The 19,620-nt window shown below is 39.1% G+C and overlaps 1 protein-coding gene across 1 annotated transcript in view; it reads left to right on the top strand.

Moving 5' to 3' along the window:
• The window catches only part of PDE6C (phosphodiesterase 6C), a 53,031-nt gene that overhangs the window by 29,188 nt on the left and 4,223 nt on the right, over nt 1-19,620 (top strand). Inside the window, exons 15-18 of the mRNA XM_023226299.2 lie at nt 4,096-4,183; nt 13,714-13,814; nt 16,723-16,830; nt 16,927-16,990. Coding sequence (XP_023082067.1) covers nt 4,096-4,183; nt 13,714-13,814; nt 16,723-16,830; nt 16,927-16,990 — 361 coding nt within the window. The remainder of the gene's footprint in view (nt 1-4,095; nt 4,184-13,713; nt 13,815-16,722; nt 16,831-16,926; nt 16,991-19,620) is intronic.

Genomic DNA, 19,620 nt, shown 5'->3' with positions numbered 1-19,620 from the left:
CCTTCAGCTGGTCTTCTATCTTAACATCGATGCCATCTTTCTCTCTTGCCCCAAGAAAGGAAGTAAAATAAGAAGGGTACAGGCTCTTACCCTTTTGAAATAAATGTGGTGGAGAAATTCAAAGTACCCGTAGAGGTCAGATGGTATTTAATCTGGGCTCAGGCAGATTTGGATTCACTGGGTCACAAGTTATTTAAGCTTTCTAAGCCGCGATTTCCTCATCTGGAAAGTAAGAATTATAATAATGGTACCCAGAACATAAGGTTGTTGTAAAGATTAAATGCGATCATGGATATAAAGCCCTCAATTCAAGGTAGGATCTTGGCAGTTAATAAATATTAGGTATGATTGCCAGGCATGGTGGCTCATGCCTATAATCCTAGCACTTTGGGAGGTTGAGGTGGGCAGATCACGAGGTCAGGAGTTGGAGACCAGCCTGGCCAACATGGTGAAACCCCATCTTTACTAAAAATACAAAAATTAGCCGGACAATGTGGTGTGTGCCTGTAATCTCACCTACTTGAGAGGCTGAGGCAGGAGAATTGTTTGAACCCAGGAGGCAGAGGTTGAAGTGAGCTGAGGTCACGCCACTGCACTCCTGCACTCCAGCCTGGGCGACAGAGCAAGACTCCGTCTCAGAAAACAAACAAACAAGCACTAGGCATTATGATTACTATTATTGTTATGATGTCATTGGCACTCTTCATTCACCAGCATTGCTCGTGGCCAGCCCAGCTTCTTGATAATGGGTTTTAAGATGGTCTATCTGCCTTAGCCACACTTCATTCTCATTTCTGACACATGACCTACCCCTCTCCAGAAGCAGTGAAGTGTTGTAGACAGAACAGTCTTTGGAGTCTGGGGTTTGTGAGGACCAACTATTTCCTGATTGGGGGATATTGGACAAGTCATTTAATCTATTTGAGATTCAGTTTCTTAGCTGTGAGATGGATAAAGTATTGACCTCTCAAAGATTGTTATGAGAATCAAATGAAATTACATATGTGAAACCCACTTGAGAAAGTGCCTACCAGGCAGGTCTCACATATATAATTTCATTGAGTGAAAAGCACTTTGTAAGCAGTGACTCCTCATCTTCAGCAATTCTGCCTACTATTAGACTCTGTCTTGAAAAGACGATCTCCATTCAGACTTCAGGCAAGAGATATCTTCATCTCAAAGGTTCCAGCCTATACTGGCCACTCACTCCTCCTGAATCCAAGTCCCCTGACAGTCACTGAAGTTCTGGTCCTCCTTCTTGATCAGTAGTATACTAGCCAATTCAGTTCCAGAGGAACAAATTGAGCATCTATTGTGTGCTGGAGACCAAGCTAAGGACTTAATACCTACTGCCTCATTTAACCTTCACAGCACAGTGAAGGGAGGTACCATATAGGAGGTACTATTATCCCCCACTTTAACTGATGAGCTCAAAAGATGAAGTCAAACCTTCCCTAGGTTACAGGAAGTAGCAGGATTGAAGTTGGCATCTTGCCTCCTGGTTTGCAGGAAAGATGCATGCAGCCACACCCTGCCTTCTGCATTGGTCTGGTTTTCTTTCATCATTCCTCCTCTGTGAACGCAACTGTAGGAGCATGTGGTGACAGAAGGGCTTCCTGACTGAAGACTGTCAGTGTGTGTGTGAATGTCTGTGTGTGTATATAAATAATAAATATTTTTTTGAGACAGGGTCTCTTACCCTGTCACTCAGGGACTGCAGTGGCACGATCACGGCTCACTGCAGCCTTGACCTCTGGAGCCCAAGCAATCCTCCCACTTTAGCCTCCCAAGTAGCTGGGACTACAGGTACATGCTACCATGCCTGGCTAACTTTTAAATTGTTTTTGTAGAGACAAGGCCTCCCTATGTTGCCCAGGCTGGTGTTGAACTCCTGGGCTCAAGCAATCCTCCTGCCTCAGCCTCCCAAAGTGCTGGGATTACAGGCCTGAGCTACTGTACGTGGCCAACTAAACCTTTTTTTTTCACTAACTCATTTGTAAGTTGGCTGCAGATACTAGATTTCATTCCTAAATATTGCAGCATATATTTATTAAGAATTAGGACATTCACCTACATAAACACAATACAATGATCACCCTCAGTATTGGGACAATAATATTATCTAATATAAAATGTTTATTCAAAAATTTCCAATTACCACAATAATGTCCTTTATAGCTATTTTTTCCTTCTAATTCAGTATCTAATCAAGAAGCACACTTTGCATTTTGTTGTAAAATATCTTTAATCTCCTTTAATCTGGAGTAGTTGCTCAACCTTTTTGTGTGTTTCAGGATGTTGACGTTTTGGAAGAGTCTAAGCCAACTATTTTGCAGAGTATCTTTCAATTTGGATTTAACCACTTGTTTCCTGATTAATAAATTCAGACTAAACATTTTTTGGCAGGAATACTACATAGATGATGTTGTGTCCTTCTCAGTGCATTGTGTCACGAAGCCCATGATATCAATTTTATTTATGGATGATGTCCAGAAGATCTCTTTATGTAAAGGAACATTTTCTCCTTTGCAATTAATAAGTAATATGCAAAATGTTATTTTGAGATCAGATGAATATCTAACTTCCCAATAACATTTTAAAACTAATGTTTCTAAACCTAAAGGAATTAAAGATACCACTCCTTTCTAACTAGAATTGAGCTTTATTCATTTTTTAAAATATAGATTTTAAATTGCTACGTAATAGAGTACATACTTTTGGGGTACATGATACTTTGATACATTCATATGATGTGCGATAGTCAAATCAGGGTAATTGAGATATCCATCACCTTGAACATTTATGATTTCTTTATGCTGGGAATATTCAAATTATTCTTTACTAGCTATTTTGAAATATACAATAGGTTGTTGTTTGCTATAGTTACTCTATTAATTTATTGAACATTAGGTCTTATTTCTTCTACCTACCTGTATATTTGTAACCATTAGTCAACCAGCCTTCATCCTTCCCACCTCCCTACCTTTCCTGGCCTCTGATAACCACCAAACTACTCTCTATCTTCAAATAAAGAAAATGTGGTGTGTGTGTGTATATATATATATATAATGGAATATTATTCAGCCATCAAAAAAAATGAAATCTTGTCATTTGCAGCAATATGGATGGAACTGGAGATTATTTTGTTAAGTGAAATAAGCCAGGCACAGAGAGTCAAATATCACGTTCTCACTCATATATGGAGGCTTCAAAAGTGGATCGCGTAAGATAGAGAGCAGCTTGGTGGTTATAGAAACTGGGATTTACTCATTTTTTAAACAAATCTCCAATGCCAACACAGAGCAGTTGTTTAAATATGTGTTAAAATTATGATCAATTGTAATATTTATTAGATATGGCCTAATTATTCCCCAACTAAAGTATTTGCTTTCCCCGACCTGCCAGTAACCTGGCAATGACCTCTCCCAGACTAAAGTTGTGTTCTCCATGAAATAAATAAAACTTCTCTACTAAGGCTGCCAGTCATGTTTTTGATTTCTTCTTTAAAATTTATTCTATATTTTCATGACAGTCTTCACATAATCTCTAGACCTTTGATGTCAGCCTCTTTTACCCTGAAGGCACTGAAGAAAAACAGGGTACAAAAGACTGGGACCCCTACTTATATAAAACTGTGATCTAATTGTTAATAAATGGGAACTCTAAGCTTACATTTATGTCACTGTCTTGGGGGAGGAGAGAAATGTTACCTTATAGTGCTTTTCATCTTGGTTCTATGCAGATAATCTATGGGCTTCCACATGTTTGCTATACGTTTTATAAGTCATAGTCCACCGCCATAAGCCCCAGGGAACTTAAAGAATTTAGATACACGGAGCTGAACTCCTTAATTTAAACAATTCAATCATTTATGCATTCAACAAATTAGGTTTTTTTTTCCCAAAAGAGCATATTCTCATCTTCTAAATCTAGAAAATCTTTTCCAATATGTTATTTTTGACCACTTAGATAATTGAGTGGGGAGGGAGAAGACAGACATTAAGAAAAATCCTGAAACAATAAAGCTTCTGTATTATAGGAACCTATGTGTAATTTTTAAACAGCTAGAATCATGGCATATTGTTTTCCTTCTAGATCCACGTCTCCATTAGCAAGACTTCATGGTTCTTCTATTTTGGAGAGGCACCACCTGGAGTACAGTAAGACTCTGTTGCAGGATGAGGTACGTAAACCTCTCTTTAGGATAGTTAAACACAAGTTCTGGATCAAAGCACTAATCCACAGAAAATGCCTGGAAAAAGGGTGGCCTTGAATTATAGCAGTTGATAGTGTATACCCTTATTGAAGTCAATTGATAGAAACTGCTATATTGAAACAGTTTTTGAACAACCAAGTTGGAAGTAGCTGAGACAGGTGAAGAGAGCCATGGAAAGTCACAGAATCTCTGTGGGTCTGTAGGGAAAGAAGAAAAAGCTTATGGTGGATGCAAAAGGGCTCTGTGCACCCCAAGTATATATAAATGTAAAGGGGAAAGGAGGTAACATGGTCACTGATTTTCTTATTCATTCATGGGGCATATGCTGTAGGGCAGGGTCTATGCCTTTAAGAAAGTCAAGCTTTCATAGTGGAGTGTATTCACACATTCTTGCATTGCCATAAAGAAATACCTGAGACTGGGTAATTATAAAGAAAAGAGGTTTAATTCGCTCACGGTTCTGCAGGCTGTACAGGAAGCATGGCAGCATTAACCTCTGGGCAGCCCTCAGGGAGCCTACAATCATGGTGGAAGCTGAAGGGGGAGTGAGCACTTCACATGGCCAGAGCAGAAGGAAGAGAGGTGGCGGGGAGGTACCACACACTTTTAAACAACCAGATCTCATGAGAACTCACTCAGTATTGTGACCGAGGAGGATGGGGCTAAACCATTCATAAGAAACACCGCTCCCAAGATCCAATCATCTCCCACCAGGACCCACTTCCAACATTGGGGATTACAACTGAACATGGGGTTTGGGTGGGGACACGGATCCAAACTATATCATGGAGGTAGGCATGACTTAGCCACCATCAGAGAGGCACTGAACCATGCTCTGAGAGTTCCAAAGGGAGAAACCACATTTGTGTGAAGACTGTGGCGGCAGAAAGGGGCAAAGAGGGTGGGATCAGAGATGGCTTTCTGCAGGAGCGGCTCTGAGCCCTTTGAATTCATTGCGAATTGCACATGTTCCGTACTACTAATCTTCCAGAGAGGGTAGTCATTCTTCTTCCCTTGATCAATTTTATTGAAGGGATATATGGGCATGTGGAAAGTTGTGGATGTTGTCTAATTACACTTTCTTAAGAACGTTCCAAACCAAAAATGATTAAGGTGAGTCATTAAATTGAGAGGAGCACTGTTTCGTCACAAGCAGTGAACTTGTTTAGAATCACACGCTCATTAGGATACATGAGCCCTCTGGAGAGTGGGCTTTTCTCAGTTTTAATAATAATCTTCTATTAAAAGCTCAGAGAGAATATACAGAAAGATATCCAAGTTTAGAGAGAATACTAAATTCTTCTAGCTAATGAAAATCCAAGATGGTCCTCATAAGCCAAGCAGGAAAATCTCATAAGGCAGAGCAACTGGGCAGACAAATGGAAAAACAAGAAAACTGCTTGCATTGTTTTAACAATCTGTGATTGACACAGCACCCCACACCATTGCCATCCCAAACCTGTTGTGGCATTTCTAATTCTGCAATGCTCTTGGCAAAGCGCTAACCTTGTATGAGTCCAGATGGTGATTCTCAGAAATGAGTACCTGGACCAACTCTTTCGGACTCATTAATTTAACAGGGCAGGGGCAGGCAGGCTATTAAGGCACAGATCCCAGGCCCCATTCTCCACTTACTGACCAGATTTTCTGGAATTTAGGCCTGGGAATCTGTATTGTGAACCAGAATGCTTTTAATTCTGATATGCAGACAGAATCTCTCCCTGCAGCAGAATTCACAGCATAGGTAACACCTGTTCTATGAGAATTAAAAGAAGAAGCGGAACTGAAAGTAACTCAGGAATATAAGAGTAAATTGTTATTACCTAATTTGTTAAAAGTCTTTGTGTTGCTGGTTGGGACAATCTTCGGTTTCTGAGTAAGAATTTTCTGTAAATCTCACTGTTTACATGATACCACAGTGAGGTAGTGTCAAATGACATGTATCACATAATCATACAGTTACCTACTAAAACAAAATACAGTTTTAAACCACCTGCCAAATATCTAAATGCTTAACACTGGAAGGCTCCTAGTATCTTAAATGTTTTTCCTTCTGGGATTTTGCAGTTTAGAGTAGAGTTACAGTTTTCCATCTGAAGTTTTTTAATGTTATTTACTTTGCAGTCTGAACTGGCTTTGATGGCTATATAAAGACTTATTATTCTTTCTAAAGAGGAATATTGCATCTCAGTAATCTACACCATCTTTTCAAGGACCCCTCTGTAATACCATTCAATCTGCTAATTGCAGACTTTTAAAGCCTTGTCAATAGAGTCGCTAGGCAATGCAGTCACATACAGCCTGTTTATGAGCAGTCAACTTGGACATACACACAAAAAGACTGTTACCTATCAGATACTCTTTTTACATTTTGGGGAGACAATGTAGTTCTTCTATTTTTTTCATTGTTTAAAGAAAATATACACACTAAAAATTTTAATTTTTTTAAATAAGGGAAATCCTTGGGATTTATTCAGTAATTTCAGCATTTGTGGGCATTACTCAGACATTTTGTTTTGCATATTATAAGGCTTTGAACTGCAATGTCCTTCTATCCCAGCAGAGGTGGATCCACTGCTTTGAGGAACAGAACTGCCTATACTCTAAACCAGACAGAAATCAATGGTTTAACCTGAATGAATGGGTGGAAACCTTGTTAGCCGAATTTGCATGAGTATAAATTTTAATACTAGAATATACTATAGAAATGACAAAATATATTGCTCAGCATAAATAACAAAATCCTGTTATTATTCAGAACATCTCTTTCCAAAGTGTATGATAATTTTATTTATGCTTTTTCATACCAACCCCATCAGCCTGCCCCATTTTACACAAAGAAATGTGAAGGAGAAATCAAATACCTTGTGTACTGCCACTAGCAAAGCAAGAACACATTGGCAATATTCTCTTGTGGGCGTCATAGGCACCACACTGAAGATTAGAACGGCCTGTACTTTCCCTGGCCTCAGCTAACTTGAGAGCCACAATCTGAATGAATTAAAGCCATTTCTACCTGTTTGGGGTGTGCTATGCAGAATTCATATTTCTATTTCCATTTTAATGGTCAGGGAAAATAAAATAGACTCTTTCCGTGAGCAAATGAAAGCAGCTGAGCAAGTCAGGGCCCGTGGCCAGGGACTGGGAAGTAGGTCTCCTTTCTCATCTAGTGCACCTGTCTCCACATAACATCTTCAACACAATGCTCAAAAACAAATGGAATCTTTCTTACTTACATATGTCTTCAATATTCATTAATAGTTGCAAAAGTTACACAGGCCCATTATAAAAATTCAAACAATAGGAAAAACATCAAAGTCAAATATTTTTTAAATTGCTTCAAATCCTACCATCCAGAAATCAATATTTCATTAACGTCTAATAAACCTCATTGCAGCCACCCTGTGAATATATACAGGAAGTATGGAGAGAAGGGACTTTTGAAAAATGTGATCCCACTACCCAAGCTATTTTTTAAAGTCAGAATTGGTTTTTAATAGACTTCATTGAAGTATATGTACAATAAATGGCATCTCTTATTTTATTTTTGAGACGGGGTCTCACCCTGTTGCCCAGGCTGGAGTGCAGTAGCATGATCTCAACTCACTGCAACCTCTGCCTCCTGGGTTTAACAGGTTCTCGCACCTCAGCCTCCCAAGTAGCTGGGATTACAGGCCTGCACCACCATTATCGGTTAATTTTTGTATTTTTAGTAGAGGCAAAGTTTTGCCATGTTGGCCAGGCTGCTCTCGAACCCCCTGACCCCAGGTGATCCATCCACCTTGGCCTCCCAAAGTGCTGGGATTACAGGCGTGAGCCACCACACCTAGCCTAAACTGCATCTCTAGAGTGCCCAATTCCATGAGTTTTGACTATTTTATATGAGTGGGAGACCAGCACCACAATCAAGATGCAGAACACTTCTATCACCCAAGTAATTGTTCGTATCGTGCCCCTTCACAGCACATCCCACTCTCCACTCCCAGCCCTAGGTGGCAACCATTGAAATGTTTTCAGTTGCTATGGATTAGTTTGCATTTTCTAGATTTTATATAAGTGCAATCATACAATTAGCACAATACTAGAATAATTATGCAATCAATCACACTCTTTTGTGTTAGTTTCTTTCATGCAGAATAATAATTTTTAGATTACTCATGTTGTGTATATCCATGATTCATTCTTTTTTTTAAGAGATGAGGTCTTGCGCTGTTGCCCAGATAGTGCTGTGGCACAGTCATAGCTCTCTGCAGCCTCAACCTCCTGGGCTCAAGCAATCCTCTTACCTCTGCCTCCCAAGTAGCTGGGACAACAGACATGAATCTCTATACCTGGCTAAATTTTTGTATTTTTTGTAGAAATGCATTCTTGCTATGTTGCCCAGGCTGGTCTTAAAGTCCTGGGCTGAAGCAGTCCTCTCTCCTTGGCCTTCCAAAGCACTAGGATTACAGCTGTGAGCCACTGTGCCCAGCCAATTCATTCTTTTTCATTACTAAGTAGAATCTCTTTATCTTAAATAAAAGGTATTGCATTTGACTTTATTTGAATTTAACAGAAGAAATGTTTTTGAAATGGAAGAAATTGCAGAACTTCACATAATGGTGTCTTTATCACAAGAAATGTCAGCTCTTAAAGAGCCCTCTAAAATGAGTAACAAATGACTATGAAAAATTACGAAAAGCTGTAGCTGAGCATTTAGATGTTTGACATTTTTAAGCTATATGTGTTAACTTTACAGTATCTACTAACTCCCTTCTATGAAATATGAAGGAATTGGTATACTTTTTCCCACATATCTGTTTCATGTGGTATTAATTTTTTTATTTACCATTATCGATATTTATAAAATTACATTTTGCTCTGTAATTTCCACTACTGTTTATTTTAACTCAACTTTTGAGTCCAGTACTTGACTCTACATTTTCATATAAATTTTATAATTGATTTGTCAATTTACCAACACACATACACAAACTTGTTGGTATTTTGGTTGGAATTGCACTGGCTCTATGGATTATTTTGTATTCTTGTCATCATTTTACACATAAGTTTTGCACTTATTCCCCTCTGAAAATTACTCATCCCTGAATGGAGCCAACTATCTGCTGAGTACCGTGGAGAAAGGGCAAGAATGAGCTGGGGAAATCCTCAGCTTCCAATTTGTTGCTCAAACATTCTCTCACCAATTCTAAGGAACACACCTGTATTAGTCAGTTTTCACACTGCTATAAAGATACTACCTGAGACTGGGTAATTTATAAAGAAAAGAGGTTTAATGGACTCATAGTTCTGCACTGCTGGGGAGGCCTCAGGAAACTTACAATCATAGCTGAAGGGAAAGGGGAAGCAAGGCATGTCTTACATGGTGGCAGGCAAGAGTGTGTGAGAAAGAGTGAGGAAGTGGCACACTTAAAACCATCAGCTCTTGTGAGAACTCCCTCACTATCACAAGAACAGTGTGGGGGAACTGCCCTCATGATCTAATCACCTCCTTCCAGGTTCCTCCCTCAACACCTGGGGATTACAATTCAAGATGAGATTTGGGTGGGGACACACAGCCATATCAACACCTCTTTGATTTTGTTTTCTGGAAGTTGGTAAAGCTCATATTGAGTGAAGCCCGTGAAGCTCCAGGCCCTCTATTTGGGATCTGGTCATTGCTGTCTGCCTTCCCTCCTTCACTTCTTGTTACCTATGGCAATCTCTTTGGTCTAGGAGATTGAACATTAGAAGTCAATACAAATGTACATCAGCATAACTTCTCCATCAACTTCTCTTCTACTGTTGTTTTGTGTTGTCAAAGTAGGTCTTGAAAGGACTTCCTTGCTTCTCCTGTGTGCTGGGCACATCTTGAGACCTCTTGCTCTAATTAAAGGATCATTGAGTCTGTGTTTACTTACTAAACAACAACAAAAAAACCAACTTGTGTGCATGTGTGTGTGCATGTGTGTGTGTGTGTATGTCCCACTTTGTTTCAAAGAGGATCTGATGGAGCTTCGAAGAATATATATGACACTAAAGAAAATGAGGACTAATAGAAAAATAAAAAAATAGAAAAAAAAAAGAAAAAAATAGAAAAAAAATAAAAATGAGATGAAGCATACATACCCAAAATATATATGATAAGGTATATAAATGTACCTTATTGTATTTATCAGACATGGGCCACAAATTTGGCCAAAACATTTATCAGACACAGGCCACAAAATTGGCCAAGTGCTTTCTAGCAACTAATACAAAAACAGGAATGGGATCTTTTAGATAAATCTATATCCACAACTTAATAAGTCAATTAGAAGCTCTTCTTTCAAGAACCTCAGGTGTAAAAGGGAGAACAGAGAACATCTAAAAGAATGTAGAATTAAGAAAGAGTTTTTCAATTAGGAGCCTTGTACATGTTTTTAGATAAAAACGAAAATGAGTGAGAAGAAAAAGGTATGAATGAAATGCAGATATGTAGTGCTATATACAAAGGAAGCGGTGCTGAAATCGTGACTATAAACCCTTTTTCTTCATTATATCAATTTTTAAAAATCCAGTATTGACTCATTTTGAAAAGTAAGAGACTTTTTGATAATCTGTCAACTTTAATACAGCTGTTTTATTATTTTGGATTAGAAAAAGGTATAATAAACAGTATTTGTCGAATATGTTTCTATGTATTTCTTCATATATAGCTTTTTCTTTCACATTTATTAAATAGCAACAAGTGTCCAGGTTTACAAATTAAGCAATAGGCACTAAAACAATTGGTGCATAATAAATTTGATTTATTTGATTGCTTGTAGATTATATATTCTGCACAATCTGACACTTGGTAGAGACGAGGAAGTCTCCGTCCCAAGGAATTATTTCTTTGAATTCAGTAGTCTGTTTTGCTTGTTAAAATGATTTAATGTGCTATAAATGTTAACTTGTCTAAAAGTTTAAGGCATTTTCACACATTCCACCCCTGCCCCTACTTTTTCTCCTAGTATAGCAATCAAGGTTGGCTTTAACTATTATTAATTTGCCAAGTATGTACCTGAGTCACATAATAAACATTAATTTGGGAACATAGCAATGTTCATCAGTGAACAAATAAAGTGATTCCCTGATGTCAGTATGCCACTGGATCACCCCAAGTCCAAAGGGAAGGCCATAATTGTTCCAAAATCAGGGGCAGGTTAAGTGGGATCAAAATGACCCCACTTACTTTTCCCCTCCCTGGTCATCCAGACCAGGTTGAAAAGAACCTGTATCCAGAAGATTTGGTTCAGAGATTCTGGACTGATATGTCCAATAGGCTTCTGTGAAATATCCCAAGTAAGAAATTGATTTTGGGGCTGGGCACGGTGGCTCACGCCTGTAATCCCAGCACTTTGGGAGTCCGAGATGGGCGGATCCCTTGAGGTCAGGAGTTTGAGACCAGCCTGGCCAACATGGTGAAAACCCATCTCTACTAAAAATACAAAAATTAGCTGGGCGTGGTGGTGGGTTCCTGTAATCCTAGCTATTCGGGAGGCTGAGGCAGGAGAATTGCTTGAACCTAGGAGGCAGAGGCTACAGTGAGCCGAGATTGTGCCACTGCACTCCAGCCTGGGTGACAGAGTGAGACTTCATCTCAAAACAAAAACAAAAACAAAAACATTGATTTTGATCCGGATAATCTTTTTGTTTATTGTAATTTAAACTGGTCAACACCCATTGTTTCATTCTAGCTATTTTTAAAAGTTTAGTTGCTATGATGAACTCATTATGTTGACAAAACAAATCACAATTTTCTATTACTTATATATGCTTTGTAAAACACCACTTTTCTTGTCCTAGAAAATGTTATAAAAAGATGACTTAAGTGAAGAGTTATATAAGGCATAGTGTAGTGTCTAAAACTTGAGTTCTTGTCCAATTATTGCTTTCTAATATTTCAATCTTCTGAAATGACTGATAGCCATATTTGGTGTTAGGTTTGCAATTCTATTTTTACCTGGAGCTAGCCTCACAACTTTACATAATAATAATAATGATACAACAATACATTTTAACAGCAATTTACAGTTTTAAAATGTATTCCCAGTTGTCATTTCATTTGATTCAGCATTCCACAGATATTAATTGAGCATAGACTAAGTGCTAGGCAGTTAGGCGGGGCAGCTGTTATTATGCCTATATGAGAAAACAAATGCTCACAGATGTTAAGTCTCTAGGATTATACGACTGCCAAAGTGGGGAAGCCAGGAAATGAACCTGGGTTCCCTGTTGAGAGGTAATGTAGTGTGGTGCAGAGATTAGGAGCACAAACTCTAGAACCATGCTGCACTGGTTTAGACACCAGTTCTGCCACATTCTAGCTGTTTAACCTCGGGCGAGTTACCACTTCACCTCTCTGTGCTGGGGTCTGTTGTGAAGAGATAAGAATATTCACAAAGCACTTAGAGCCTGGTAGGTAGCAAGAATTAAGGAAGTGTTTACTGTTACTATTTGGTGTTCAGGCCAGTATGGTTTTTGGCATTATGCTACTTCTCTCCCCCAGCTTTATATTCTCATTTTCTTTCTTTCTTTCTTGTTTTTTGAAACAGGGTCTCACTCTGTCACCCAAGCTGGAGTGCAGTGGCACAGTCTCAGCTCACTGCAACCTCCAGTTCCCAGGGTTAAGCAATCCTTCCACCTTGGCCTTCTGAATAGGTGGGACCCCAGACACACACCACCACACCCAGCTATTTTTGTATTTTTGTATTTTTAGTAGAGACAGGAGTCTTACCATGTTGCCCAGGCTGGTCTTGAACTCCTGAGCTCAAGCCATCTACCCACCTCAGCCTTCCAAAGTGCTAGGATTACAAGCATGAGCCACCATGCTCAGCCTAATTCTCATTTTCTAGAACACTAAGAAGTGAAGCTGATCTATATGTGAAGAGAGGTAAAGAGAAACTCTTTGAAGAAAGGTCTAGTTAAGTCTTGGTAAAATAGAATTGCATGAAAATATTTTAAGGATAACATGGAAGGATTTCATTATTTTTTCCTACATATACATGAGTATGAGTGTAATTTGCAATTTCTGAAAGAGCAGTGGTTTCTATGATCACTCTAAAATTAGCTGGTAGATAAAGTAACATGTCTGACAGTTGGACTTCTCCCAGAAATTCTTTATTAAAGCTCCTCAATTAATAACAAGCACATTTTAAACCTATTGTTATTTATTTTAATGGTCCTGGAAGAAAACATTTATTTACTCCAAAAACTTAAATACTGATGACATGAATATTGGCTAACAGTATCTATTCTTATAGTTTAAATTAAATTATCTTACTCAAAGTACAGTAGAGGGGTTTACTTAGTCCATGAGATAAAAACTAAAAGCAAAGCAAACCAAACAAAACAAAACAAGCAGGAAAACAAAAAACCAACCAACCAAAAGATGTTGAAAGACTTTTTGATTTTCTTCTTGTTAAGCACAGTTTCATTTGTTCAATCAGAGGCAAATTATTGATTGCATTTTATTGTGAATTTTCACCTTACAGAGTTTAAACATCTTCCAGAACCTAAATAAGCGGCAGTTTGAAACAGTTATTCATTTGTTCGAGGTCGCAATAATAGCAACTGACCTGGCTTTATATTTCAAGTAAGTACATAACTCTGCACAGTGGAATGCCCTATACTCTGTGTGGTTTTGCCTTCCATAAATTATCTGTTGCATTAATGTTAAAAGGCATTTATTCACACACACACGCACAGACACACACACACACATACACATTTGCTTTCCTTTTGGATTACCAAGTAGAGTATCTTCAAGACAGACGCCTGCCGGTAAACTTACTAGACATCCAGGAACACATTTTAAAAACATAAGCTCCTAATATTAAGTAGGTTGCTAGCCGAAGAAGTTTGAATTGAAGAATATGCAGCCAAGTTTGTGCCTTGCCAAAAGAGTGAAGCCAAGAGAACTCTCAAGGTGGCTTTTTGTCTAGGTGAATTCTCTATGGTCCAGAATCTGGTATTTTAATGTTTCGGGCTCAGAAATTTAATTCTGTCAAAGTCTGGGAGCTGAAAAATTTTGGTGGCATTGACACACATTAACCAAATTTACAAAACTGAGTCATACATAGCAGAGAGCCAGCCTATTTACAACAGTAATATTGCCAAGGAGACCAGATACTCCCAGTATCTCCACATTTTCTCATAAGTGAACTATAAAGTTGCTTGGTGAAAACGGATTAGAACAGGATGAACTAGTTACAGGATCCAAATATTCAGTGGCTTGGGCATTGTCAAATTATGCCTTTCTGATCCTTCTTCATTAAATATTTATTATTATTATTATATATTATTACACAGGTCTCACTCTGTCACCTGGGCTGGAGTGCAGCGGCACCACCTCCGGTCACTGCAACCTTGGCCTCCCAGGTTCCAGCAATTCTCCTGCCTCAGCCTCCTGAGCAGCTGGGACTTCAGGCTCCCACCACCACGTCTGGCTAATTTTTGCATTTTTAGTAGAGATGGGTTTCACCATGTTGGCCAGGCTGGTCTCAAACTCCTGACCTCAAGTGATTTGCCCACCTTGCCCTCCCAAAGTGCTGGGATTACAGGCATGAGCCATTGCACTGGGCCTGAATATTTAATTATTAAATAGTTCAACGTGAAGACAAATACCAAGAAGAATAAAATGGATATTCAAATATCCACAGCCCAGACATAACAAATGCTAAATTTTGCCATATTTGCCTCAGATTTTGCTTTATAAGGAGAAAAAAACTAGTGATGCAACTGAGACATTCCACCCCTACTCCACTATGAAAAACCCCTTCCCTTCTTCCACAAAGATATCATGATGTGTATTCATCATTTCCATCCATGTTTTTATATGGTATTGTTGTTTTTTGTTTGGTTTCTTGGTTTTTTTGAGACGGAGTCTCACTCTGTCACCAGGCTGGAGTGCAGTGGCGCAATCTTGGCTTACTGTAACCTCCGCCTCTCGGGTTCAAGTGATTCTCCTGCCTCAGCCTCCTGAGTAGCTGGGACTACAGGCACGTGCCACCACGCCTGGCTAATTTTTTTTTTTTTGTATTTTAGTAGAGACGGGGTTTCACCATGTTGGCCAGGATGGTCTCGATCCCCTGACCTCGTGATTCACCCACCTCGGCCTCCCAAAATGTTGGGATTACAGGCGTGAGCCACCTTGCCCGACCTGTTCTGAGTTTTCACATTGTCCATTAAGTGTACTGTCTGTACATACCTTTCTGCAACTTGCTTTATTCATGCAACATTGTGTTTCAAAGACTTATCATTGATAATAAATGGAGCGCCAATGCATCCATTTTAACTGAATATTCAACTCTTGAATATTCATAATTAATTTACCCACTCTTCTACTCATAGACATTTCAATTGTTTCTATTTTTTCATCATTACCTACAATGCTGCCTTGTATGTCCCTGTATATATATGAGAGTTTCTCTAAGAAATGTAAAAGTGAGAATGCTGTAGGGTTTGCATGTCTTCAATTCATGCTACATTACAAAACTGCACTCCTGAGTTGTGCCAGTTAGCACTCCCACCCACGTGTACAAGAGTTCCAGCCGAGTGAGGTGGCTCATGCCTGTAATCTCAGCACTTTGGGAGGCCAAGGCAGGAGGATCACTTGAGGCCAGGAATTTGAGACCAGCCTGGGCAACACAGCAAGACCCTGTCTCTACAAAAAAATTAAAAAATTAGCCAGGCATGGTGGAGCATGCCTGTAGTACCAGCTACCCGGGAGGCTGAAGTGGGAGGATCCCTTAAGCCTAGGAGTTCAAGGCTCCCGTGAGCTAGGATCAAGCCACTCCACTCCAGCCTGAGTGGGAGAGCAAGACTCTGTTTCAAAAAGAAAAAAGAAGAGAAAAATACCATATCTGAAGTACTCTCGAACTCAGCACATTTGAAATTTATTTTGCTAATATGATCAGTGTGAGATAATAGCTTATTGTTCAAATTTGTAGTTTCTTGATTAGCAGTGAGACCAGCTGAATATCCATGTGTTTTGAGTTCCAACTTTTTGTTGGCTATGTGTTGTGATATCTTCTCATAGTTTGGGGTCTTTATTTTTAGGTTATGGTCTCTTTTATCATACGTAATTTTTAAATTTACTTTCATTTTTAAAGAGACAGGGTCTTGCTTTATTGCCCAGGCTGGTTTAAAACTCCCAGCTTCAAGCAATCCTCCCACCTTGGTCTCCCAACGTGCTGGGATTACAGATGTGAGCCACTGCACCCGGCCTTATATGTAACGTTTTCGTTGTAATGTATTCCCAGTTACCTGTTTTTTTTTTTTCTCCTCTCTTTATGGTTTGTGCTTTTTCTGCCTTAAGCCGTTTCTGAGCCAAAGTTATACCACCATTCTCTGCTCTCTTATCATCTGGCCCTGTAGACTTTGCTATGTGGACATCACAATGCAAAGTGGGAACATGAAATCTGAAAAGCATGTATTTAAGGTATTTTTTTTTCTCTGTTTTCATATGCTAAAATTGTTGCTCACAGCTGTATCTTTTCTAGGAAGAGAACCATGTTTCAAAAAATTGTTGATGCCTGTGAACAAATGCAAACGGAGGAAGAAGCCATCAAATATGTAACTGTTGATCCAACCAAAAAAGAGATTATCATGTAGGTAGTTAAAATTGTATTTCTCTCCTGTTTTTTTGTAAAAATAACTTATTTTGTACTTATTTCTAGTTTAAAATTTTTTGTTTTCTTCCTAAGGGCAATGATGATGACTGCATGTGACTTGTCTGCTATCACCAAGCCCTGGGAGGTACAAAGTCAGGTGAGTCCAGTTAAATTTTCTTTTCTGTCACACTGTCAGGTACTGCCTAGGTCCCATGTAAATGTCTACCTAAAAATCTTAGGCAACCTCAGAATTCTGAAAAACTATAAACATTAGTGAGACAGTAGGCAATTTGATTAGGCCCTAGAATAAGGCAAATAGAAGGAACTCTGGAAGGAAAATGCTTTCTTGAAAGAATTCTTTAACGTTGAAACACTGTAAACAATTTACATAAAAGTATCCAAGAAATGTCTGAGTTTTTAAATAGAGGAGTGTATTAGCCTGTTCTCATGCTGCTGCTAATAAAGACATACCCAAGACTGGTAATTTATAAAGGAAAAGAGTTTTAATGAACTCACAGTTCCACATGGCTGGAACAATCATGGTGGAAGGCCTCATGGTGGAAGGCCTCACAATCATGGTGGAAGATGAAGGAAGAGCAAAGGGATGTCTTATGTGGTGGTAGGTAAGAGATAGTGTATGCAGGGGAACTCCCCTTTATAAAACCATCAGATCTTGTGAGACTTAATATCACTAGAACAGCACGGGAAAGATTTGCCCCCATGATTCAATTACCTACCACTGGGTCCCTCCCACTGGGTCCTTCCCATGAATTGGGAATCATGGGAACTACAATTCAAGATGAGATTTGTGTGGGGACATAGCCAAACTATATCAATGAGATGTCAGAACAAGATCAGGATGCATCGTTAAGTGTTTTCCTCTATCAAGGGTGTTTTTGCTCCCACAGTCTCTTCTTCAATGTGCTGTGAATTATAAGAAGGCACTGACTGTGACATGATGTCTAAGGTTGCCTACCACAGAAGTTTTCCCCCACCTTGGGGAGGCACTAGTCTACCACTTGCTTTCTTACTAATTGGATGAAAAAAATCTTTTTCCTCCAATAATTTCTAGGGAAACCCCTAAGCAGAAGAGAGCCCAGAATTAAATGGGTTTACCTGTTAAAGTGGGTTGTATCTTTTTAAAAAGATAGAATAATTGGAACTCATTGTAGGGGAGAAAAAATATCTATTTCTAGGTTCATGACTGAGGCCCCTATAACAAAAGACAGATTAACAAGAGAAAAGCATACACATTTATTTGTTTTATAGGTAATATAGGAGCCTTCGTAAGGAAACAAAGACCCTAAGAAACAGTTAAACTTGTATGTTTTAGGCTAGGTTGGATGAAGTAGATAGTCACAGAGAAACAAATTCAACAAAGAGGGTATGATCTAATCATGGGGCAGCTTAGCAAGGACAGTTTGTTCAGATTCTTCGTGGCATCTTTGTGTCTCTGGCTCCTTTCCTCCAGGAATAGGGAGGGCACCTCTTGAATGAAGGTCTTATTATCTGCTTCAGGGAAAGGTCAGAAAATCCTTACCTGGTTTTATGACCTACTTCAGGGGAAAAGGTGGGGGGAAGGTGAGACTGATCTTCCTGCTGCTTTACTTTCCTCAAATTCCATCATCTTAAAATATTTTGGGACAGAGTGTCCTGAACTCCGTCACTATCAAGTCCAAAGCCAAACACTTCGTCTCCTTCCACCTTGACATGCCTGCTCTTCTTCCTCTGTTCTTTATTGATGTGGTCACCTAAGCTAGAAACCTGAGGTCTTGCTTGAGCTTATTTCCCTCATTTCAAAATCATTTCTATCACCCTTGCTAGCACCTCAGTTCAGACTTTTATCAGAACTGTGGTGGCAGCCTCCTAACAGATCCTCACATCAACTCCACAACTCATCCTCTGACTTGCTGCCATGATGTCTCTACACAGAGCTCAGCTCAGCCATTCTACTCCTTAAAAGCCTCATACTCCCCATTGCCAGAGGTTTCCAACTTTTTTTCCCCAAAGAAGTAAAGTCTATTTTCTCCCAACAAACTTGCCCAAAGATCACTTTATGAAAGAGAAAAAAGTAAAGCTACTTTAGCTTTCATCTCTCTTGGCCTCCACCTTCTTGGGTCCTAGAGCACTTCAGAGGAACCCTAGGCTCCAAGAGTAAAAAGCAATGGCCTAGAGAATCAAATTCAAGCTTCCCGGCAAAATTTACATGGCCTGTCACTGCCTGTCCTTAACTCACACTCCCAGAATCATTTCCCATCACCTTCTCCCATGTCATTGCTTCACACTGTACTCACAGAAGCTTTGTACGTTCCGAAATTTTATCTCTGCAAATATTCTTCCCCTCCTCTTTTCCTGGAAAACTACTCTTATTCTTGACCATACAACATAAATGCTACCTCCTTCCTTCATGAAACTTATCTTTACTCCCTTCTCCCTGACCCATAGCACTTATACTATTACTGTTACAGCACTTACCACATTGTGTACATGACTGTCTTCACTAGACTGTGAACATTTTAAAGAAAAAGATCATGCCATATTCCTCTTGGCAAGCCTGGATCATGCCAATGTAAAGGCAGCTAGCAGGTGTTCAATGAACTTGATAAGTATTTTTTTAGTGATATAAATTAATGCTGGAATATCCTCACACTGTAATTAGGTAAAGCTACATACTAATGGGTGTATGTGACATGTGCATTCACAGATATATATACTAGATGCTAACAGATAGGACAAAGAAGAACTTGGGAAGTGTTGGAACTTGAAGCATAATATTTAATCCTCTTA

The sequence above is a fragment of the Piliocolobus tephrosceles genome, chromosome 9 (genome assembly GCF_002776525.5).
Source record: "Piliocolobus tephrosceles isolate RC106 chromosome 9, ASM277652v3, whole genome shotgun sequence".
NCBI classification, from domain to species: Eukaryota; Metazoa; Chordata; class Mammalia; order Primates; family Cercopithecidae; genus Piliocolobus; species Piliocolobus tephrosceles.
The sequence above is the reverse complement of the archived record's forward strand: the minus strand, read 5'-3'. Positions and strand labels throughout refer to the sequence as shown.